We start from the raw sequence: 24,517 nt of genomic DNA on the forward strand, positions 1-24,517 counted from the left end.
GAAGGTGGGGGCTGCTGACGTCATCTGCCCCGTCGGGTTCTGACCGTTCGACAGTGGGGGATGCCTGTGACGTAGACGGGGAATCCCACACACCGTCGACATCCGCCCTGTAGCATTGCTCGTTAGCGCTAGCTGGGCTAATGTCGGTCTCGTCACAGAGCGAGCGTCCGTTCCCATGGGAACGTGAGACGCTGTCGCTCTGCGTGACGTAACATCGGAACCAAGTCGCAGTGTTGTACCTACCCGGATCGCAACTCCCCTCGGGGAGTGCTGATGGAGTAACACCGGGGTTCGCTGATGTGAGTTCCGTCGCACCCCGTCCGCCATGTTGGTGAGGTCGAGGGGGGCGGACCTTTCGTGCGGTGTTTCTACCCGGAGCGAAACTATTGTTCCCCTTGGGGAGCTTCGCTGGTGTAACACTGGGGTTTTCTGAGACGTAAACTTCCGCACAAAGCATTTGAGACATTTGATTCATTAGCAAAGGTTTCTCTAGCCTGGTAAACCCTCCCTCCGGACATCTCATTTCCATTTGATTTCAGGAGTGAGTCTGGCCTGATCCGCCTTTCTGCAATATTGGCTGTGCTGGAGTTGGGCGGGAGTAATACCGTTGACTGACAACCCCTTCAGCCAATGATAATTTTTCCCCTTCAGCCAATCAGCAGTTCACCAGTCTTAATGTGACGCAACGGGACTTTTGAGACAGCCACACCCAAAATGGGTTGCCTTTTTCGGATACAATGGTGTCACTGCTCGCCCCTACCGGTTCTCTAAATTTTTATTTTTAAATAGGCTTTGTCATGATTAATTGACCACATATATGAAGTTAAACAACTAAATTCTATCCAAACGATATCTTATAAGTAAATTCCGTGCCTCAAAATAGAAGCTTTTTGAAGTAAAAAAATAGCGGAGAATTGGCCGCACAAGAAAAAGATGGCTGCCGTTCGTGTTTTGGGCTCACTCGAACTCGCCACCTGATTGGCCAACGTAAGCTGTCAATCACAGAACAATGAGCGACGACGCTGATAGGCTCGGCCGTTTGGCATACACAGCCAATATTGCAGAAAGGCGGATCAGGCCAGACTCACTCCAGGAATCAAATAGAAATGAGATTTCCGGAGGGAGGGTTTACCAGGCTAAGGTTTCTCTACCTGCGTTTGATTCATCATGTTTACAGCATGCACAGTATCTGTCCCTACAGTGTTTGGGATGTCGTCCTGACTGGTTAGGGGACATAGCGAACACTGAGGGCTCATGAATGTTTGCAGAGGACAGTGTTTCCCCCGGGAAACATGCTGTCTTGACTTTTCATGACATGGGAAAAAATGGGCATTTGTGATTTTGGCAATAGATTTAATCCACACACAGGAAGCACATTTTGTACACTCATCACTTGTGAATAAAGACACACATGACTTTGAACCGTCTTCATTGTCTTAAGCGTCTTTTTTAGTCTCTTTGCACCGGTGGACTGGTCCTCGACTCCGTCCGGTTGGGCAAGAAAAGCGCCAGTTCTTTTTCCCAAGTGGGAAGCTGACCCCGCATGATGCCGGCCAAGAGGCCGTGACGGGGTGATCAGCTGGGGGCCCGATAAAACCGGGCGATGAGTGTCACTTCGTCTGCCTCCCCCTGCGACTAGGCCCGCTGTCCTTGCGTTGGGGCCTAGGCGAGGGTGGAGGAGGTGGATCGCGTTTCTCATCCTTGCGCCTGACATCCTGAGCACCGAAGGAGCCTTGAGGACGCTCCCAGGAGCTGGCTCTGGTGCTGGATGCCTTGGACGCGCCACGCTTGCGTCCAGAGGCGCGCTTGCCACCCGCAGCTCCCTGCTGTTGCGGCCTGGCCACAGTGGGAGCGGTGGGTAGTGAGAGGAGGCCTGCGGCTGTCTCCTCGAGCTGTTTCTCCGCTGCCTTGGTCCTGGTGATCAGGTCGGCTGCGGTGTCAAACAGGTTGCCTGCTTTGAGTGGTAGGCCTCTGAGACCCGTAGTCAGTATGGCCTTGCACCCGGCGGCTAGGTCGAGCCATTGGAGTCTCTCCAGGTCCGCCGTGAGAGCCATGGCTCGGCCCGTCCACATCAGCGCGTTGCAGGAACAGAGAATCGCGAGCTGGACCAGCCTCGCGAGCTCCACTGCATCGTCGAGTGAGGCGGAGTGCACATCCGCCGCTGTGTCTGAGTCCAGCAGGGGCTGGGCTATCCGCTCTTTAAGCTTCGCCGCGGCCGAGCCCTGGAGCAGCGACCCCACGTTCAAGGCCTTGACAGCCGTTGCAGAGGCCTTGTAGAGAGCAGCGTGTGTGGCGGTGGTGGACCTCTTACCGTGGTCGACGAAGACAGGGCCACTCCCATGGCTCAGTCTCACCGACCCCGTCTTGGCCCTCTCGATGGCAGCGGCGAGTCTCTGTCCATCGGCGGGAGGCCCGTGACCCCCAGGTTGGACCCAGTCAGGATGTCGGAGACAAACCCCAGTCTGTCCGGCTATTTTCAAATAGCCAACGTCTGACCACCCAGGAGAACTGCACCGCGTCCCTGACGCCGCAGGCTTCTGGAAGCAACTTGGACTCGATTACTTGAGGGGGGAGGGGGGTCAAACCTTGGAACCCCGGTATGGGGACCCCGACGGACAGCTTCGCTGGCTCCATGGGCTGCGCCAGGCCGCATCTGGCGATAGCCCGTTTGAGCACGACGGAGACGGCCTCCTCGGATATCCTCGCCTGGCCAGGAATCTCCGGGGTTACCGCCGTCTCTTGTGAAGGCACAGGAGGAACCGGGCTGGTCATCGTTACCTCCTGTGACTGTTGGTAGGATGTGAGGCCTACGTCCCCCTCCTCGTCCGCCACCGCGTCGTCGTCCTCCTCGGCGCCGCCTTCGAAGTCACTGCAGTCCGGAGTGGCAGTGTCGCCCCAGGCGGCGATGGAGGTGGTGGGGGAGAAGATGAGGATGTCGCTGTCTTGGGACGGCCCGATGGCCTCGACAGCGGCGTCTGGGTCCGGGGATGAGGAGGTGGTCCTTAAGGCTTCCTCATTCCGGACCTTGCTGATGGCTCCACTGGAACGTGGGGCAGAGTAGAGAGGAGGGCCCATGGCCCCCAGGCTAGTGCTAGCCGCCGGCGCCCTTGGTGCTTTGGCGGGCGGCGCCTCGGGGCTAGCACTGCCGTTAGCTGAGGCAGCTAGCGAGGTGGCCCTGGCCAGGCGTCGCTCCAGCTGGGCCTCAGAGAAGCTCCTGCAGGGGTCGCACCCGTGTTCGTCTCCGTCTCGGTTACGGGCGAGCCAGGCGTGGTTAGGCCCCAGGCAGAGGCGGTGGTCGTCGTCCGCAGCGACGAGGTAATCGCACCCTCGCATGGCGCATGGACGAGGCGCCTCCATTCTTCCCTTCTCCGTCAAGCACGAGGCAATAAACAAAAGGCTAGGTAGCGACCTAGCCTAGCTTCTTTGTTTAGTACTTAGCATTAGCTTAGCTTAGCTTTAGCCGTGCGCCTCGTGGCGAGAAAACGGAGAGGATAGGAAAGAAAGTAATAATAAGAATAATAATAAAGTTGAAGGAACTCGGGAGGGTTAAAATAACTGAAACTGTTTTACGAAAGGGCCCGTCGCTTTGGGTTGTGTTGGATTTCGTCAAGTTTCTCCGTAGTGCTAGTTCGGCTCCGTGCGCAGTCGCGTAAGCAGAGTGGAAGAAGAGGGCGAGTCCATGTGACGCAGTGGTATTTATACCACAACCGGTCGCTGGTGTTTTGCGTCACACGACCCTATCCAATAGGAATTGGAATTCGGGAGTCCTTGTGTGCTCTGTGTGATCGCCAGGGGGCGATGATATCCCATAGTAAGTACCTTACTGCAGCTTACGTCATAATAACCAGAGGCATAGCATTCTCATGGCCTTTACCTGAATGCCTGTCTGTCTGGCTAGTGGCTACGTATAGAATACAGGTGGAAAAAGTACTCACATTTTGTAGTTAAGTAAAAGTATCAATACTGCAATGTAGAAATACTCTGTTACAAGTAAGTCCGGTAATCAATTTACTTGAGTAAAAGTACAAAAGTATTGGCATCAAAATATACTTAAAGCACCAAAAGTAAAAGTACTCATTATACAGAATGTCCCGTTTTAGGTATCATATGTATAAAATGTATTAAAATCTTTTGAAAATAGCTGTGATCTTGTAGATAGGCTATTTTCAAATAGCTAACGTTTAAATAGGGCTGAAGTGGTTAATGTATGGTTTGTAAAAAATAATTTAAATCTACAAAGTAACAATCGGGTCTTTGAAGCATTCCTGGCAGTAATGCTGAGCAACACAGTTTATACAGTTGCACATTGCATTGCATTGCAACAGTATTAATTAGAACAGTTACATTCATTACTTTATGCACACAAAACCTGGAGTCCTTTGTTCTGGACATGTCATAACAGGCAAATATATTTAACCCCTTGGGGACCCCGGTCAACTGAAGTATATATAGGGTTTAAGTCAAGTGGTTAATTTCCCATGCCAAATGGAAAATCAGAATTGACAGTGAATGTGTCAATTACTGAGGTGAGACTCAAGATGGTGCTAAAGCTTCACTCATATTGCACAAACAGTGTTGCGCACAATAATATTACTTTTACTGCAGCTTATGATAATTACATAACTTCAGTGCATTGAGTTATACAGTGGTTGTTGGCAAGCTTGTATGTTCATCGCAATATAGTATAAGTGTTGTCTTTTCCTGGTTTTAATCACATAAGCGATATTTTATACATTTCAAAAGAATTTGAAAATGAAAATAGCAATGCCAGCTCCAATCAGCCCCAAAGACACAATGCCAGCACTATTTGACACCACTGATTCCAAAAACAGAAATTAAAGGAGGCGGACTGTTTTCGGCAATACAGATTTGCTTGCCAGGAACTGTCTGCCCTACATTTCTCAGATCAGGTGAGTGGTAAATTAATGAAAATGGCTATGCCAACTCCAAACAGCCCCAAAGACACGATGCCAGCACTATTTGACCCCACTGATTCCAAAAACTGAAATTAAAGGAGGCGGACTGTTTTCAACAATACAACTTTAACGCCATTGCCTTCATGACTAGAATTTGGGAGTGTTATTGCTTTTGTACTTGTTTAGATTAGAGCTTCTTGCATGTGCTTATTGTAATTAGATTATTTTTTCAACTAGGTAGTTATTAGAAAGGCCTAACCCCTGGTTAGGCCTTTCTAATAACTACCTAGTTGGGGTTGCAAATTTGCCTCTGCTAATCACCCCACATACAATGCAACGGTTTCATGTTTTTATAACTTGTTACATTGTTTTGTTTTTTACCCTGTCAAATAAACATAAACATACATATAAAAGAATATATGGGTCCCTAGCACAATATCTCTCCAAACATTGGCTTCCAAATGTAGTGGTAGGGTCCTATTAATAATAATAAAAAAGTCATATCATTTAACACAAAATGTAATCAACACCAAATTGGAATCACACGTTATGGGGCTTCTGCACCTCCAAAAGCGATTTATTTCACTTCTGCCCATTGGGGATGCCACAAATGTGAAAAGATTAACCGTATGTTATAGAAACTTTTCCCCAACAACTCCCGACTGCTGCAACAGACGACCTACACAGCACGGGTAGGCAACCCAGTCTGGCGTAGATATGCGCAGAAATATGCGCTCCATTCAGTGCCCCTTTCTAGTTTCTTTATGTTTAACGTTATATATTGTACTGTACAGTATTATGTACTCCTGTAACTTCCACCAGGAAAAAATAAATACAAAAGTAGAGAAACAATTAATATGTAGGCCTATTGTAAATTTTGGGATGGTTCTGAGAGGGTGGTGGGGAAAAAAAGTACTGGCTTTCAATATCTCTGCTATTGGTTTTCTGTCTCTCTATCTTAAATAAAACATAAAATGCCACCAAAAAAATAAGTTTGAATCGACACCCATCATGTCTTGCATGTCTGCCCTCTCAATACCCTCAATCTCCTGTCTGTCACTACTCACTACTCCCTCTCAAGAGAGACCAAATACAATCTTACTTTCTTTGTTGGAGCCAGAGGGAGGGATGGTGAGGAGAGTTGTCCGCCTATTGTGCCAGACTACTACTGTTACACCAGGACTTGTCATTGAAGCCCTAAACACATGGCTGGATGTCATCTCCCAATGGCATCCAAACCACTCCACTCTAAATCCCAGTAATGGTGTACAGTCAAACCCTCTCTATGGATAAACTCTCTATGCATGAGGATGAAGTACGCAAATGTTTGTGTCCCCAAGTGATTAGCTCACAAGTAAAAGTCTGGTATTCAAAATTGACTTGAGTAAAATTATAAAAGCATTGGCATAAAAATATACTAAAAATATAGCAAAAGTAAAAGTACTCATTATGCAGAATGTCCCATTTTGCAAGTTTCCAAATGTATGAAATCCCCAAAAATAGCTTTGTAAATGTACTTATTTACTTTCCACCACTGCCTGTGGAATGGAATCAAATCTTCAAGGATCCAAGAATCAAGAGAGTTAATTTATCGCTCAAATAAACTCACTCATACAGGTGAAAGCAGCAAAATGACTGTGTGGCATGTTCCACAAGACTGTTCTAGCAACAGCAATACGATAAAGATAATATGGATTTTAACTAAATAAAAACAAGAAAAATAGTATAAAAAGATTTTAAAAAATAAGGTTTAAAAGTACAGACAAGACATACACTCTAACCTTTAACCTACAAACTCTTAACGTTAGCAACCAATAACGATGGAAAATGTTTTAAAAAACCAGGGCTTCATTCTAGCATTCAAACCAGTAAGACCCAATCATTGAATTTGGGTGACATTTTGCATGAGATTTATAGAATGTATAAGATAAGTGTATGTATATATCTACACATCAGTGTTCTATGCTGTACATCTGTACATCAGCATTATACACCAGCCTTTGGGTGTTTGGTTTGTAGTCTCTTGATTTTGTTGTGTAGTAATGAACACAAATGCATTCCAGTGGAATGCACCACATCCCCTGGAATGGTTGGCTTCCCCCTCCATCCTGTCCATACGAAACACAGAGAAGAGTTAATTTTGGCAAAGTTTATCCACGTCTCAGAGATCTCGAATCTGCACTTCTCACCTCCATTTTGTTCTAAATTGATTGGACATTTGCGATTATTATGCTCGGGAGTTGGGCTCGATATGGTTTTGACCATATCGATATTTCCTGATCTTCCCCGGTGGTTCGTTCTTGGAGCTGCCATTTTGGTCGTTGTTATCCGCTCCATTGTCTGTGGAGTATCTCCGCTGGCCGACAAGACGTGAATAGATCAGAAGCCCGGTGAGCTTAACATAATCCTATATCCAAGTAATCACTGCAGATGCTGAACAACTTTAAAACAAAAAAGCAACAAAATAACTAAATAAAAACACAGTCTAAGTGGACTAATCCAATGGTTCTCAACCTGTGGGTCGGCACCCCCAGGGGGATCCCCACATGATTTTGGGGGGTCCCCAGATGACAGTGAAGTGACAATTTAAGGACTTGTAAGACCTTTTAATATCCAAAAACAAAAGAAAAGAAAGAAAAGAAAGACCATTACAGCAAAAGTAATCAACAAACAATACTATAAAAACAGACATTGGCCAAATTGTCAAATACTATAAAGAGGCAAACATTGTGAAAATAGCCAATATACAAGCTAAACAAGCTTATAGATCGGCTATTTTATTTCCACGCATCTGCGGAACCATCAACTTTCTGTTGTTCTTAGACAGAACTCTTTCTCTGTTTGCAGTTTGTACCCAGGGTCACACACACATAAGAACCTTCTTCCTCCTTGATCATCTGGAATTTCATACATTTACATCGTGCTTTAGTTCGTAAAGTCTTTGTTGCTCATCATCACTAAATTATCATGGTCCTGCCTCTGCCCTTCTTTCCATCTATACCAAATTGGAATGAACAGTTGAACCCATCAGATTGTCTGCGGGCCTCGATTAAAGCCCTGGAGCTTTAAGCTGGATGACTTAAAGGGCTTCCTTCCAGACTGATTACCTCATCGCCGCCAAGCTTTTCAGCTAGGGTATGCCGATCTTGGATGTCTTCCAAACTGTTGATCTGCCACTCATGCTTGAGACCTGTGAATATCATCCTAATGGAATCTACTGAGCTAGCATAAATCATCTTGCTTTTCAGGGGCGCACCCTCTGGAGCCCAGAAGATGAAGACCAAGTCTTCCTTCTTTGATGAATCCTTGGTTTCATAGCTGACGTCGTACAGTGCATAGCGGCAGTCGTCTGAAGGCAGCATCTCCAGAAAGCGCTGGTAGGGGTCCTTGACGGTGACCCCTATGTCTCCCTGCAGGATCTCTTTGCCGACGTCAAGGATGATGGTCTCGTTGTCGTCGCTCACGCAGAACATCGTAGCCTTCTTCCTCTTCTTCTTGTCCTCCTCAGTGGCCCCCGCCTTATGGACCTTCATGTCATTGAAAATTTCAATTACTTCATCCGACACCTTGATTCCGGAGGCCATTGCTATTCCTGTATATCGGTGCTTGTGTATTCGAGCAAAAAGTTGAATTAAGTGATGATTATATTTATATCCCTGTTTATATATAATATTGGACATGGTATTTTGATGATGTCACAGTTGCTATGGTAGTAGCGATCAAACACACATTTACGAACATAGGCTATACAGACCATAGATCTGTGGACCTCCTCCTCCCAGTAGGTGAACTTCTAAATAAAACCTGACTAATCATATACTGCAAATTTCCCGCGGTACCGTGTGGGACGTCAGTCAGATCAGCGGTTCTCCAAAGATATCTAGAAATCGACAAAGCCCCAAATATGGGGGACTCTGATGTCATCAATATGTATGTGATCAACGGTTCTCCATGCCCAAGATCCCTGTTGTTATCAGTGTTGAGCCTCAACAACATTGAATCATGGCTGACACCAGCTGGGCACACTCTGCAAAACATCTCAAAGGTGTCCTTTTAGACATGTGTGGTGTTATTTATGACAGTGGAGTGTACGGTGGGGTTCCCATTCCTGGCTCGGTTGAAGCTGTGAAAAAGCTCAAGGCTGCGGTTTGTCGCAAACCTTCAGAGAATGGGCTTTAACATCAGTGTGTCCGGGGTGTTCTCTGCAGCCCCAGCAGCCGTAGCTGTCCTCAACGATAGAGGCTTACGTCCCCACCTGCTGGTTGATGACGGTGTAGTCCCTGAGTTTGACAGGGTTGACAAGACCAACCCAAATTGCGTGGTCATAGGCGACGCGGCAGAGAAGTTCTCCTACCAGAACCTGAATGACACCTTCCGGATTCTCATAGACCTGGAGAAGCCTGTGTTGTTCTCTCTGGGCAAAGGGAGGTACTATAAAGCTACGGATGGTCTTACATTGGATGTTGGTGTCTTTAAGAAGGCTTTGGAGTATGCATGTGATGTAAAGGCGGAGGTTATCGGCAAACCATCCACTATGTTTTTCCAGAGCGCTCTTGCTGACCTGGGGATTCAACTACATGAGGCACTGATGATTGGAGATGATCTGCTGAATGATGTAGGTGGAGCCCAGCACTGTGGAATGAAGGTCTTTCCACCTGTCTTTCCCAGGTGTTTCACCCAGGTGGACAGGGTTTTGAGGTTAGGTTTAAGCATTATTTCTGTGAGGTTAGGATTAAGGTTAGTGTTAGGCATAGTGTTTGTGAGGTTAGGGTTAGGGTTAGACATGGTTTTAGTGAAGTTAAATGTTAGGGTTTAAGCGCAATCAAGGCCAAACACCAAGGAAAGAGGGAGTCCCGTAGAATGAAAGGTGTTCAAGTCAGGAACATTCTCCTCAGTCAAAAGGGACACTGTGGATGAGGGCGTGTTGGCCCTGGCTGCATGCAGTCAGTGATTCTCAACCTTTTTTAACAAGGACTCCCAGTTTGATATGCATTAGGACATGAACCCCCATTTTGTACAATTCTTTCCCTCTTTTTTTTAAGATCTCTGGGATTCTACACTGTACAATCCTCAGTGTTTGTTTATATCTGAGAGTGTACACATCGAACCAAATGGACCCATAAGTGGTTCCATTTGTACACTCTACTATCAGCCCTATTTTGACGGCAAGACAACAACTGTAAAAACATCAACTCTATGAACCCAATTGTAACTCTTATTTTTTTTACCGGACCCTCTTCTTACTGCCAGCTTATAACTTATAGAGTTGCAGATTTTAAATATATCATTCAATATAAGAAGCTCCCCTTCTTCAGAGACAGAGACCCTGTGCACGCACACAACGTTTTTACTGTACTTTTTGTGTTACAATTTTGTTACATGTAAGGAGTTAGTTATGTTAAAGTTACAGGATACAGATATCGTATGTTGAGTTGGACTGATATAACACACGTCGCATCAATATCACATTGATAACATGCAGTGGATGAAAGCAAGGACTAATTAAGAAATGGTCAGGAAATTAGATATGAGTTTCCTGAAATAGTTTTACTACATCATAACAAGCAAGGCTTGTTTGTCTGCTTCATGAGTTATATTGAAAAGAGTGTTTCCTATTCAAGGGTCATCGTACCTACGAAGGGCTGTCACCTGTCACACTCAATAATAACTATAGCTGGTTGAAGTCACTGATGTAGAAGACATGACCTCCATGTTGGGTTTGAGTTTCTGATAACGCTGCCTCCCTTTGAAGTGGTCCAAAAATGGATAAACACTTTAATTACTTTACAATCAAACAAATGTTTGTCATGTGAAATGAATGTTGATGAAATAACTAAATAAATAGCGATCTCAAGAAAGGAGCACTCGCTAACGACGAATCGGGGTTCCGACCTGGCCCCCCCGGAGCTGAGGAGGACGCCCCGGCTAGGGTTAGTTATAATGGGACCAGTCGGACCAACAGAATGTCGGAATAATAATATCAAAGCCTCCCACTCGCTCCGTCTCTCACGCCGAGCCGGAAAAACAAGCAGTCCATTCTCGATTTGACAGATTTTCCACATGTAGGCCTACTGTAATGTATACAAGCATATTTTAAAACATGCTAATTAACACCAAGATCATTCAAATTGGCAAACTACACACCTTTCCTGTTTCTACTGAAAACAATCAAACTTTGGGAGGCCACGTTGGCAGCCATCTTGGAAAATGGACACCATCTTGGATTTCCAAAATAAGCCATTATTTTGCCAGACCCAGGGGGTCAGGCCTACATGTGGCTTTGTCGGTCCCCTTTTGCTATCTTACATGTCCCTCTTTTTGATTGGCCAAGCTTAGCGTGACGTAGTTTAGAAACCATTCAGATTTGCGGCCATTCAGATTTCAACCACTAGGGGTCTGGCAGTACCAGGTCCCCTGGTTCCCTTGTTTAAATGTATTTAAAAAAAGTGGGGCATAAGACAAATTGGGTGGTAGTAGGCCTAAAGGACCTGACTACTGGATAAGGGTAACCGAGTTTGAATCATGACTCCCGTCATGTCTTTCCTGTCTCGCTATCGTATCTAAATAAGGCATACAATGCTCCAAAATGAACACATAAAATACAATAATAAAATAATAATGATAATAATAAACAAAAAAATGATTGGTTGGGTGCACTGACCACATTCCTTGTGCGTCTTGATGACAAGTTTGAATTCAACTCCCATCATGTCTTGTCTTGCCTTGTCCTGAAAGAAGAAAGAAAGAAATGAAGAAAGAAAATAAATATCTATTGGGGGTGCCTGGTGGCTCAGTGAGTTGCTCACAAGGGAGTTGTGAGGAAGCAAGTTTGAATCTGAGTCTGATGTTGCATGTCTCCCCTCTCACTGCCCTCAGTTTCCTGTCTCCTATCAAATATAATCTAAATAAAGCATAAAATGATATAGTTTAAATAAATAAATAAACAAACAAACAAATAAACAAATAATTGGATGGGGTGGGTGCCTGGTGGCTCTGAAAACCAGATTTAAAATATGACTCGTCAGGTGGTCATGGACTGAGGTATTTCTGCGCCTTCCCTCCCTGAGTTTTTGCCAGACCCAGGGGGTCGGCCTACATGAGGCTTTGTCGGTCTGTCCCTCTTTTCCTCCCGGTCAACGTTTTTCCTCCCGATTCAACGTTTTTCCTCCCGGTCTGTCCCTCTTTTCCTCCCTGTCCCTGGCTCTTTTTGATTGGCCAAGCTTAGTGTGACGTAGAGCTCTGATCTTCAGATTTCAACCACTAGGGGTATGGCAGTGCTCCGAGGAGCACTTTTTCTAGTTTTTTTGTTTCTTTCCAATAAAGTTATATTAGTTCTATAACATTTACACCCGACTACTTACTGACTTGGTGTTTCTGTCTTGCTATCCCATCCTTTCTAAATAAAGCATAAAATTCCAAAAAACAATTAAATAACAAACAAAACAATTATAAAAAAATACTAGACAAATACAAAATAAAAACAAACGTTTGAACGAACGAATGAATGAACTATTGGACTGACCATAAACTCGTCATGTCTCCCAAGAAACCGAGGGCAGTGAGGTCACTGCCCTCAGTTTCCTGTCTTGCTAAACAATCCTATCTAAATAAAGTAAAATGGCAAAAAAAAAACTATTTAAAAAACATTTTAGGTTCTCCTAAATGACACAAAATGCTGAAAAAAATAAAAATAAAAATAACTATTGGATGGGGTCTGTATGCTCTTTGTGAGTCGTGTCTCGCGAGGGACAGATTTCGAATCTCAGTGAATACGAGTTTCATAACCTGTGGAATGGAATCAAATAAGTTCATATGAGGATAGGACCTTCTCTCATGCGGATCAACTTTCTGTTGTTCTCAGATAGAGAGAGAGAGCTCTCTTTGCTGTTTGGGTCCAGTGTGAGTTCACTTATGTCATGGTTTCTATGGTAACTATATCATTCTTGATCCTGAATTTTGATCCTGGTTCTGCTTGTAGCCTACCAAATTGGAACGAACAGCTGAACCCCTTAGATGTTGTCTGATGTTGTCTAGTGTTGTCCTATTGTTTTCCCCCAATAGGACATCCTTCCAGAGTGACTATCTCTGCACCGCCAAGCTTTTCAGCAAGGCTACGCCGATCTTTGATGTCTTCCAAACCGTTGACCTGCCACTTATGCTTGAGACCTGAGAATTCCTTCTTAATGGCATCTAATGAGCTGGCGTAAATAGTCTTACTTGACGGCGACGCAGTATCTGGTGCCCAAAAGAGGAAGACTAGCTCTTCCTTTGTCGTCTCCTTGGTTGCATAGGTGGCATCATACAGAGCATAGCGGCATTCGTCTGCGGGCAGCATCTCTACAAAGTGCTGGTAGGGGTCCTGGACGGTGGTTCCTATTTCTCCCAGCAGCATCTCATTTCCATCCTCAAGGATAATCTTCCTCTTGTCCTTGCTCATGCAGAACATCACAGCTTTCTTTCTCTTATTCTTGTCCTCGGCAGAATGAGCCTTACGGACCTTCATGTCGTTGAAAACAACGCGCACCTCATCTGCCACTTTGATTCCGGAGGCCATTAGTATTATCGATTAGGGACGGTTGATTTAGTCGGGTACTGAATGAGGCTGTGATGAGACGTTTATTTATATCCCCAAACAAGCCAAATTGCTGCGCGCCGATTGGAGTATTTTATTTTTATGTCATGGTTGCTATGGTAGCAGAGACCAATGTATAAGAAACTGTTTCTCAATGTCATGTAAGGGGTCGCAAACCAGTGGTCCATATGGGACCTTGAAGGATTATACGTTTTCCCTAAAAGTTTAATTTAATTGTTTTCCTCAAATGCAAATGTACTGCGTCATGACATAGTTAATATATGAATCATGATTTCATTCACCTGTTTGATTCTTTTAGTTCATGCTCCACTCGCACCTGGAGACACTCTTGGGCTGCAGCGTTCTTTATACAACTCAAGATGACGGCCAGACGGTATATTACTCGTTTTAAACTTAAACAGTGTATTACAATATTATGTATCTGAAAACATTGGAGGTGAGAAATAAGCAATGCAGTATCTCTCTCTCTCTCTCTCTCGCGCTCTCTCTCTCGCGCTCTCTCTCTCTCTCTCTCTCTCTCTCCTTTAAAGGTCCGTAACTCTGAGAGTTACCATATTCAACGAACAGACGTTAAGGTTTTTCCCTACTTATCCTGCAGGCTCTACTTGCCGCATCTAAATGTTTACTTGTCCTGCCTAGCCTAGGGAGTACCGTTACAATAGCTCTATATTCTGACAGTACTCATTGCTATAGATTGTTTGTTCAGTAACAGGAGTCTCCATATGTCTCCAGCTCTTTATTAAACAGAAAATGCATTGTCAGGTCGGGATACCAATTGTATCCAATCAGGACAGAGAATTCATTCAGGATACATTTAAACAAGTGATGACAAAAAAAAATAGCAGACAAAATTGGAACTGGAACAATATAAAAATTTAGCTGATATGGGTACTCTCTTCTGATTGGCTGAAATATTGTCACCTGAAAATGTATTTTAATGTATTTAAGAGCTGGAGAGACAGGGAGACCCCTGTTACTGAACAAATACACTATAGCAAGGATTACCATCAGAATATACAGCTTTAACTTTTTAACAAAAAAACGTTTTGTTTTAACCCAAAAAATATCACTTACCCTACCTTTAAAAAAGAAGGGGGAAAAAAACGAATTAGGCCTATTATCTATATTACATCTACAGAACATATTTTGTAAAAGAACAAACAAAAAAACTATTATCTACATTATTTAATTGTAGATTAGAATTGGCTTCGATTGAAGCCTGGGGCTAGATTTAATCCTCTATACAGGCCATCCTTCCAGAGTGACTATCTCTGCACCGCCAAGCTTTTCAGCAATGCTACGCCGATCTTTGATGTCTTCCCAATTATTGACCTGCCACTTATGCTTGAGACCTGAGAATTCCCTCTTAATGACATTTAATGAGCTGGCGTAAATAGTCTTACTTGACGTCGACGCCCCATCTGGTGCCCAAAAGAGGAAGACTAGCTCTTCCTTTGTTGCCTTCTTGGTTCCATAGGTGGCATCATACAGAGCATAGCGGCATTCGTTTGCAGGCAGCATCTGTACAAAGTGCTGGTAGGGGTCCCGGATGGTGGTTCCTATGTCTCCCAGCAGCATCTCATTTCCTTCCTCAAGGACAATCATCCTCTTGTCCTTGCTCATGCAGAACACAACAGCTTTCTTTCTCTTCTTCTTGTCCTCGGCAGAATGAGCCTTACGGATACGGACCCTCATGTTGTTGAAAACAGCACGCACCTCATCTGCCACTTTGATTCCGGAGGCCATTGGTATTATAGTTTACTGATCGTTGTTTGTCGAGAACTGAATGAGGCTGTGATGACATGTTTATTTATATCCCCAAACAAGCCAGATTGCTGCCTCACAGCTGCGCGCCGATTGGAGTATTTTATTTTGGATGTCATGGTTGCCAAGTTCCAACTAAATTATTAACTTATTTGTAGCATGGACAGTTTCTGTTAGTAACTGTTGGTTAATGTTTGTACTGTAATGTTTGAACTCAGCTTCGCCTGACTAATATTATAATATATAATATATATAATATAATCAAATCTGCAACTTTCCGGATCTACAGGCGAACAGCTCGCCACAAACTCGCATGTTGGCTTCTCATGAAAACGTGAGTCAATGATTAAGACAGTCGCTTGAAGAACACTAATGCAGTCCGTTGAAATGTTACCTTGCACACACACTTTTGTCACAGTCTAGAGCCCCTGGTCAGGCAGAGAGGTTCAGAAAAGGCAGACAGCGGCATATCAGGGGAGAAATCAAGTACAACAATCCAGCTCTATTAAATCATTAAGCCATCCTCGCTAATGATGGTTTGTTCATTTGACAATTCACTTTAAAGGGACAATTACATGGTCGTGATGACAATGTGTGATGACATCATGACGTAGAATGCACAATGAACATCACTCGAACTTACTGGCCACCTCAGCAAAACATATTATTGTCTCCGCCAGGCCGAAAGGCATGGCCGAGACTATGTTTTGCACCCTGTCCGTCCGTGTGTGTGTCTGTCCGTCCGTCCGTCCGTCCGTCCGTCCGTCCGTCCGTCCGTCCGTCCGTCCGTGTGTCCATCTGTCTGCGAGCAGCTAATCTCCGGCACCGTTGGCCCGGTCGCTGCGAAACTGCACACACACTCCCTGGATGCCAATTCAGAACCTTTGCCCCCAATTTTTCACATGGGCCTGTTATAGCGCCACCAGGAGGCCGATTTGTGCAAAACCCATTTTTTTATATTATTACTTCAGATTCTGTCCAAAAATCATGCAAAATGGTACACAGTATCTCCATAGTCATGTGATTCTGATGGATCTGTCCGATATTTCATATTCCGATTGGCTAACATTGGCTTCCAAAGTTTGCAGGATTGGTCCGTTTTGAACAAAATGCCTCAAAACATGAACGCAGCGTGCTATATCCGTGAAATTCTGCACATACATGCCCCCCTTCACATTGACCTGTTATAGCGCCACCAGCAGGTCTAATTTAGCAAATCACATTTTTGGAAAAAAAATCCTCAAATCATGAATGCAGTGTCCGATGGCCGTGAAAGGCTTAAGAAGAAATGGCACCCTTTTTCTAGTTTGAAATTAACTGGTTTCGATTTGTTTGCCACATATTTCTTTACATACCCAACCCTACAGGCCCCTATAGGCCGAGCCGTCTAGTCACTAGATGACTTAGACAGAAACTAAAAAACAAATTCTGCCTCAATCAGCAGTGTTAAGAGAGTAGAGTTAGGCAGATGCCTAACTCTACTCTCTTAACACTGCTGATTCATCCTGCCTTATTGCCAATGTTCTCAGCCTATCAGAATGCTTGCTATATTCAAAATAATTTCTGCCCAAGTCAAAACTTAGGCAGAAATGTATACTTTCTGCCTAAGTCATTTTGGAATGTAACAAGCATTCTGATTGGCTTAGGTCAGGACATAGGCAATAAGGCACAATGATGCAGCAGTGTTAGGAGAGTAGAGCTAGGCAAAAATGTCAATTTGACCAAAAGATTAGTTAGGCAATTATGCTATGAGGCTAACGATATGTAGCTGAGACTTATTGGTGGAATATGGGTTGGCCTTAGGGGCTGTCACCATCATGACATTTTACTTGATACAATTAATACAAGTAATTGCGATTAACGATTTAATTGTGTTTTTCCTTTGGGCACTGGAACATAATTACATTTATGTTTGGCTTTTAGTAAGCAGATATTGCACGAGGCAGATATGACAAATAACTTAAATGACTGACAATAAAGATAAGATAATTCCTTTTAACAGGACGTTCATGAAAGTCCTTGCGGGCTTGTTTCCAATGAGGGCCTGTGAGCAAATAGGGGTTAAGAGTCTTGCTCAGGGACAAATTTCATTTCATCGACACATATGCTGGCGTGGCCTGGAATCGTACCTGGGGCAACCAGGGCCTCTGGCTCCCTAGGCGGGCTCACTAACCACTCAGCTATGGCCACCCCCACAATGGCAATACCAATAATGAAAATAAATAATGTAGGCCTACTATTGCCAAAATAGGCCATATATTTAATAATTGTTAAACAAACAATTTGTTAATGTGGGAATAGTTGGCCTACAAGCTCACAACGCGTTGCATCGACTCATTGTGTTCTACAATTGTTAAAATATTTTGAAAATATAAAATTGTAATCCGTCAGTCATTTCTTTCTTTCTTTAAGTTATTTGTCATTGTCTGCCCCGTGCAATTTGTGTTTACAAAACAGAAATTTCATTTGAATTCATACTGTATGTTCCAATGGTCAATGCTAGAACCACAATTAAATTGTTAATCGCAATTATTTGTATGACAATCATCAAATTCATGATCGTGACAGCCCCATTGGCACTGTGCACAAGAAACTTGGTGTTGATCGGTACAGTGGTTTGCGAGATTAGGTCCAGAAAAACACACACACACACACACACACACACACACACACACACACACACACACACACACACACACACACACACACACACACACACACACACACACACACACACACACACACACACACACACACACACACACACACACACACACACACACACACACAAATCTAATAATGGCAAGTGTATGAGGAAATCAGGGAATTGTCATAATGACTAAATTGGGAGAATAGGGGGAAACAAATAAGGACCCAAGTCCGAATCTGCCCATCAAGTCTAGTTCTGTCTCTCTACACTCTCCTAAACAATACAATTATATATCTTTAAATAAACTGTGTGGCACACTGAGCATTATGCTCCTTGAGTCATGAGGAACTGAGTTTGAATCAGACTCCTATTGTCTTAAATGTCTCCCCTCTCACTTTCCCTTGGTTTCTTGGCTTGCTACACTTTCCTATGTAAATAAAATGCACACAAAAAAAGTTAAACAAAAAGGTTGGACGGGTTCCATGGTGGCTAAGCCAGTTAGTGCTGCACTGTGACTGATACTTCTTGTGACCCATGAGGAGTTTGAATCTGACTCTCTCCGCCATCGGTATCTTTCTCTTTCTCTCTCTCTGGGTGCCTAACCCTAAACTAGTTCCTCTCTATAAAGTGTGAAAAAAAGTAAAAAAAATAAAAACTATCGTTTTATTGGTTTGTTGCACTGACCGTATGGTCCTTGTGAGTTGCGAGAACCCGAGTTTGAATATGAATCTCATCACATCTCGCCAGGGCCCGAATGAACCCTTCATGGTGCCCTGGGCTATGACCTCGTTGCTCGCTGTAGACGCATTTACGCACCGATGTAACGCTGTTTCGGCTGCCTCCGGACAGTGTTTCCGCGCCGTTACTTGCAGTAGTCTGGTCCTGTGCATTAAGCCGCCGGGCCTGAATTTCACATGTCTTCCCTCCCACTGCCTTCGGTTTCCTGTCTCACAACAATCTTCTCTCTAAAGTAGAATGCTAAAGATTTATACAAAACAAAAAACTATTGGATGGGTGTCAGGTGGTTCAGTCCATCCTATATACAGTACACAGAGCATACTTTCATTTACCCCTTCTTATCTTTGAATGTTCTTTTTCTCAACCTTTTTTTTCTAAGGAACAAAAACATGACTTTGTAACACATGAAGCATACCCTCATTTACCCCATGATTTGTATATCAATATTTGTTTTTCATACAGACTCAACAAACACATCAGATAATGGAAGTATTACACATATTTAACACATCCAGATGGAGTGAGGGGCCCCTGACCTGGAGCATTGCAGGCATGCGTGGACACCACGGACATGACACAGCCAAATATGAAAACAACCATTTCCAGGCCGCCTTGACATCTAAAGGTGAAGGCGAATCCACAATCTTGGAACTTACGGTCCCGAAAGGCAACCGGAAACGACTGCTATTGGCTGCATCCGCAGCGAGGGCGGGTCTTCACTCGGAAGAACCAGTAGAAGCCCTAGAAACATACCCTACTTTATCATTAATTAAACGCAACTAAAGGCATATCATGATAATTGAAAAAAGACTTTAAACTAGCAATTGAAAACAAAGTATTTATGAAAATGTTTACTAAGGTAATAAAATTAAGTATAAGTGTAAGTCCAGCCAAAACCTCATTCACTTGAATTGAGTAAAAATGTTTCTGCAGCCAGCAGAAGGGGAATTAGCAACATCTGCTGGGCTAAATGTGCATTCTGACAATGACTTCCTATTTGGCCTAAAATCCAGCGGAGCGTCCTTGCCGCCTGGTAGCAGCCTGACCATCTAGTTTATGGACCAGAGTTCAAAATCAAACTCCAAGTACCTCCTCTATTTGACACAGCCAGGCACTGTGGAGTATAACAACCACATCCTGAACCCAGAGTAGAGGGGTTCAGTGCATGGGCTGGAAGGTCCATACCTCTAAATAAAATGAATAAATAAAAAGAATATTGGAGTGCTTGTCCATATGCGTTTAGTCTTGCGTGGCCACTGTTGCCTCCCACAATTTTTGTCCGGTCACACAGTCTGGGACTCGGAAGCTCTGATCATGATTAAAATATAAAGCGGATGTGAAGCCTCCTACTCACTTCCGTTTTGTCTTTACAGTAGCGCAAATGTATCCAAATATAAATCAAAACCATCTAAGCATATATAGCTTGCTGCTTAGCAGAAATGGAAATCAAAAAATCAAATGTAAAGATGTTTTTTAATATATTTTCGTGAATGGAAGTGCCAGCTTCCTCTCTCAGATTTCGGGAGGTGTATTTCCAGACTCTATATAGCATTCGGAGATTGTGGAATAGTTGTCTGGCTACGCGAGACCAATATGCGTTTGAATCAGACTCCCGACATGTCTCGCATGTTTGCCCCCTCTCACTGCCCTGCCCTTTCATATAAAGCATAATGCCAAAACATTACATCGAAACAAAACAATAAAAAAACGAACTATTGGACCGTTATGGTCAGTACCACTGACCAAAATGGTCCTTGTGAGTCACTTAGGAACTGAGGTCCTGTCCTCTCACTACCCCTGGTTTCCTGTCTCGCTACCATTCCCTCTCTAAATAAAGCATACTGCCAAAAAACAAAAACAAACAAAAACTATTGGATCCTCATCCAATATCTTCAGAGTGCAGTGAGAGAGGAACCCGGGTGCCTCTGTCACTGCCCTCTCACTTGCCCTTGGTTACCCATCTCGCTACACTTTCCTATCTAAATAAAGTATAATGCCAAAAACATAATGCCGAAAAATTTAAAAAGATTAAGAAATCAAACTATTGTATGGGGTGCCCCCCATAAGGTCCTTGTGAGTGCCTGTCTCACTATCCTTCCTACCAAAATAAACATAATGCCAATTAAATAAATAAATACAAATAAATAAATACATACTATTGGATGGGGTGGCACTGATCTTGGTCCTTGTGAGCCACCCGAGTACCCCCTCTTCCCTGCCTCGCTACTCTCCTATCTAAAAGCATAAATTGCAAAAAATGTAAAATAAAAAAACGTGTGTGGTTGCCTAGTGTCTCAGCCAGTTAGTGCACTATCCATGCTCCTTGTGAGCTGCGAGGAACCAAGTTCAAGTTAGACTTGCATTTTGATATGGTCACTTTAGCCCCACCCACGCCCCTTTCACAGAAGTGCCACAAATTATCATTTTGACCAAAACAAGTAGAAATATGACAAATACAGCTAGTAACCCCAAGTCATCTCGTGACTCTGCCTATGGTTGATGTTACCCACATCAATAACAGAAAACGACCAGACCAGACCACTGCTAGGATCACCTGTACCAACAAAAATGATTGTTCTAACCGGACATCCTGAAGAGATTTCTGCCACCCTACTTATTATCCCTCATGCATTCTAACATATCTGTAGAGAGAAACCTCTATACCTATTTGGAATGAATAGCTGGCCTTGATTGAAGCCTGGGGCTTTATTTATTGAGTTATAGGGGATCCTTCCAGACTGACTACATCTGAACCGCCAAGCTTGTCAGCAAGAGTGTTTCGATCTTTGATGTCTTCCAAACCGTTGACCTGCCACACGTGCTTGAGACCCGAGAACTCCTTCTGAATGGCATCTACTGAGGCGGCGTACATCATCTTGCTCTTCAGGGGTGCACTCTCTGGGCCCCAAAAGATGAAGACAAGCTCTTCCTTCCGCCCCAACGTGGTTTCGTAGGTGGCATCATACAGCGCATAACGGCAGTCGTCTACGGGCAGCATCTCCAGAAAGTGCTGGTAGGGGTCCATGATTTTGGTTCCTATGTCTCCCAGCAGGATTTCTTTGCCAGGATCAATGATGATGGTCTCATTGTCATCACTCAGGCAGAACATCACAGCTTTCTTGATAAGCCTCTTCTCTTCCTCTGTGGCCTGAGTTTTACGGACTTTCATGTCATTGAAAACCGCAATCACGTCATCCGTGACTCTGATTCCGGTGGCCATGGCTTCCTCTTGTGTATAGTGTTGTTAACTAAATTAGCAACGCAAGTAACTAAAGACTAGATGAATTTGCTAAATGAGACCTACTTTACTTAACAATTCATTATAAAGGACATGGTAGTGATGACGACATTGCGATGTTGTTGCGCGATGACGTCATTATGTGGAATAGCAATGACATTACTCAAACTGACTGGCCAAGTGGCCATCTCGGCAAAATAATACCATTGAAATGTGTTGGTTTTTAGGGCTGTCAAATGAATGATCTAACCTCGACTAAATGTTCTGGTCTTCTATCCGATACAGATACAGATCATTGGTTGAACATATACAGATAATGACATTGCTGTACACCTCTACTGGTGATGCACTAACAGCTCTCACTACATACAGGTGTTAACATAAAACACTTTTGTTTAAAAGCTCCAATCCACAAATTCTATGCATGCTGTGCAGCTGCCAAGGTCATCTTTAACCTCAGAGTTCCAGTCAGTGTCACCTGATTGCTTAATACTTGTATTGAAGTTTGTTTTAGGGTGATGAGACATGGCATACAGTACTGACAGCAATTGATTTCTATTAACCTTGTAGTAATGCCAAAAACCATACTTTTTTATTAAGTTATCAGGGGTCTCATAGTTGTGTCTATATGGAGCCATGTTCAAAGTTAAATAAAGGAGACGAAATCATGTAACTATTTCATTACACTTGGTTTCTGCTGGATAGCTATCATTTTAGATTTCTGCGTTGGCTATTAAAAAATAGCAGATATGCAAGTTCACAGTGTGTCACTTTGTGCCACGCTGCGAGCTTGTACATCTGCTATTTTTGAACATTTTCCAAAAAATCTTGAAAGTGTGAGAACAACTGATTTAGAAGACATTTGTAGAATCGGCCTCAGGTCTTATTTATAAGGCCTATCAGAAAGAAAACAGCTTATGATGAGGGGGGGTAGCCTTTATTTGATACATAGACATACTGTATACAGTGTAGAGACTGAGAGACAGGAAACACAGAGAGAGAGTAGAGTAGTGACATGCAAGCAAATGCGATGCGAGAGTGCAGTCTAGCCAACACCAACTCGGGATTCCTGAATCGTTGCCCTCCACACTCTCCTATCCAACATCAGGGTCTTGAGCTCTACAGTGTTGTTAGCTAAGCTGCCGTGCTACAGTGCATCTACGTAGGTGGTGCGCTTCTTGCCTTTCCTGGCTTTGCCCTGGGTTCGCTCCCACAGTCTCAGTTTGCTTGCCACTAGTTCCGGGTGCCCGCAGTGCCCCTCTCTCTCTGACTTTGTCTGTGACCCGTGGTAGGTCCCCCATAGAGGACCACATTTCTGATGTGGTCCGTCCATGTGACACCTAGTGCCATTCTTGTGTAGACTCCATCCAGGGCCCTTTCCTGTTGTGCTGTGAGGGTCCATGTCTCAGCCCCATACTGACTCCACTGTAACTATGAACAGCCGCCTCTTGAGGTCTTCTCCCATGTCTGATTTCCACACTCTCCTCATCCCATGCAAGGCATACCAGGCAAGTGCCCTCCGGACCTTCAGGTCCTGTTCCATTGAAGAAGCAGTCCAGGCCCGAGATATTTGAAGTCCTCGACTGCCTCGAGCAACGTCCTGTCCGCAGTGGCAATGGTTTTGTCCTCCGTGTTAACTGTCAGTACTTTTGTTTTCTTGGCACAGAGAGCCCATGTGGTATGCACCCTAACTTTTCGGCTAGGGTGGCACAGTTATTATGAAAAATCACAATAAATCTTTCACTCTACCCTGAACTGAAGTTGAGGTGAGTTTATTTGTTAATATTTCATTCAAAACATACAGTAGGATTATCTGAAGAATGGGAAGGTAGTATAGGTCAGGTCTCTGGGAATAAGTGAGGGTTGTGATGAGGTGTTGCTGACAAAAACGGCAAATGATGCGCAAACTTTTGTCCGTCTTAATTTGAAAATGATCCAGGTGTTGTTATTGCTTTTGTTGTTTTTGACATAAAAGTGAGATAAAATGTCAAGCTCTTGCAACAACAGGGGATGGATGAGTTCAGGAGAAGAAAAGTGCAACAACTAAATCCTAAACTTCCCAGAGGTAACTGGGATAACTCTGCTGGTACAGTACCTGTAGGTGAGAGATCGACCTTGAGATGTTATCTCAGCTCTGTCAGAAGCACCCTGGGGTGACGGTGGATAACGAGGTGTTGGAGCAGCCAAGCAGCCAGCAGTTACATAACTACAGAGGAGGGAGAGAGAACATTCTAATGTTTATCTAGAAGTCACAGAAAGATCCATGAACATACATTTACATGAATACTCAAATTGCCACATCACATCACAAGTTTACAGATGTAAAAAAAAAAAGAGTGGGTTATATATACATGTAGCAGCAGATATAGAGTCACAGTCTCTTGTCAAAGCAGACCATTTGAATATTCTATTATACCACTGGTTTCTACTTTTTTGATTTGACTTGATTTTGGTAAAAGAAATACAAGTTCCACAATACAAGTATCTAGTAGGTTGTGTTGTGGTTAATCAATCAATATCTATGAAGATGCCTTTCCCACTGTCACATGTACATTTTGTAGTAATAACAGCCTAAATACAAAGAAATAAGAAACCGTGTGTATTTCTATGTATCGTCT

The 24,517-nt window shown here is 43.8% G+C and overlaps 1 protein-coding gene and 1 pseudogene across 2 annotated transcripts; one reads left to right on the forward strand and one right to left on the reverse strand.

Moving 5' to 3' along the window:
• Nucleotides 1-7,981: 7,981 nt before the first annotated feature.
• LOC308073378 (uncharacterized protein) lies at nt 7,982-21,881 on the reverse strand (the record flags this gene model as incomplete). The annotated part of the gene is made up of 4 exons (XM_080412249.1): nt 7,982-8,284; nt 13,258-13,451; nt 14,913-15,183; nt 21,384-21,881. 4 exons carry the CDS (start codon nt 21,879-21,881, stop codon nt 7,982-7,984), a joined length of 1,266 nt encoding a protein of 421 aa, XP_080268375.1.
• On the forward strand, nt 8,919-13,086 carry LOC308105795 (phospholysine phosphohistidine inorganic pyrophosphate phosphatase-like; annotated as a pseudogene). The gene is made up of 2 exons: nt 8,919-9,614; nt 12,978-13,086. The product of its transcript is annotated as a phospholysine phosphohistidine inorganic pyrophosphate phosphatase-like (transcript).
• Nucleotides 21,882-24,517: the final 2,636 nt, after the last annotated feature.

Source organism: Gymnoscopelus braueri (genome assembly GCF_963280865.1).
Source record: "Gymnoscopelus braueri genome assembly, chromosome: 18".
In the NCBI taxonomy this organism is placed as follows: Eukaryota; Metazoa; Chordata; class Actinopteri; order Myctophiformes; family Myctophidae; genus Gymnoscopelus; species Gymnoscopelus braueri.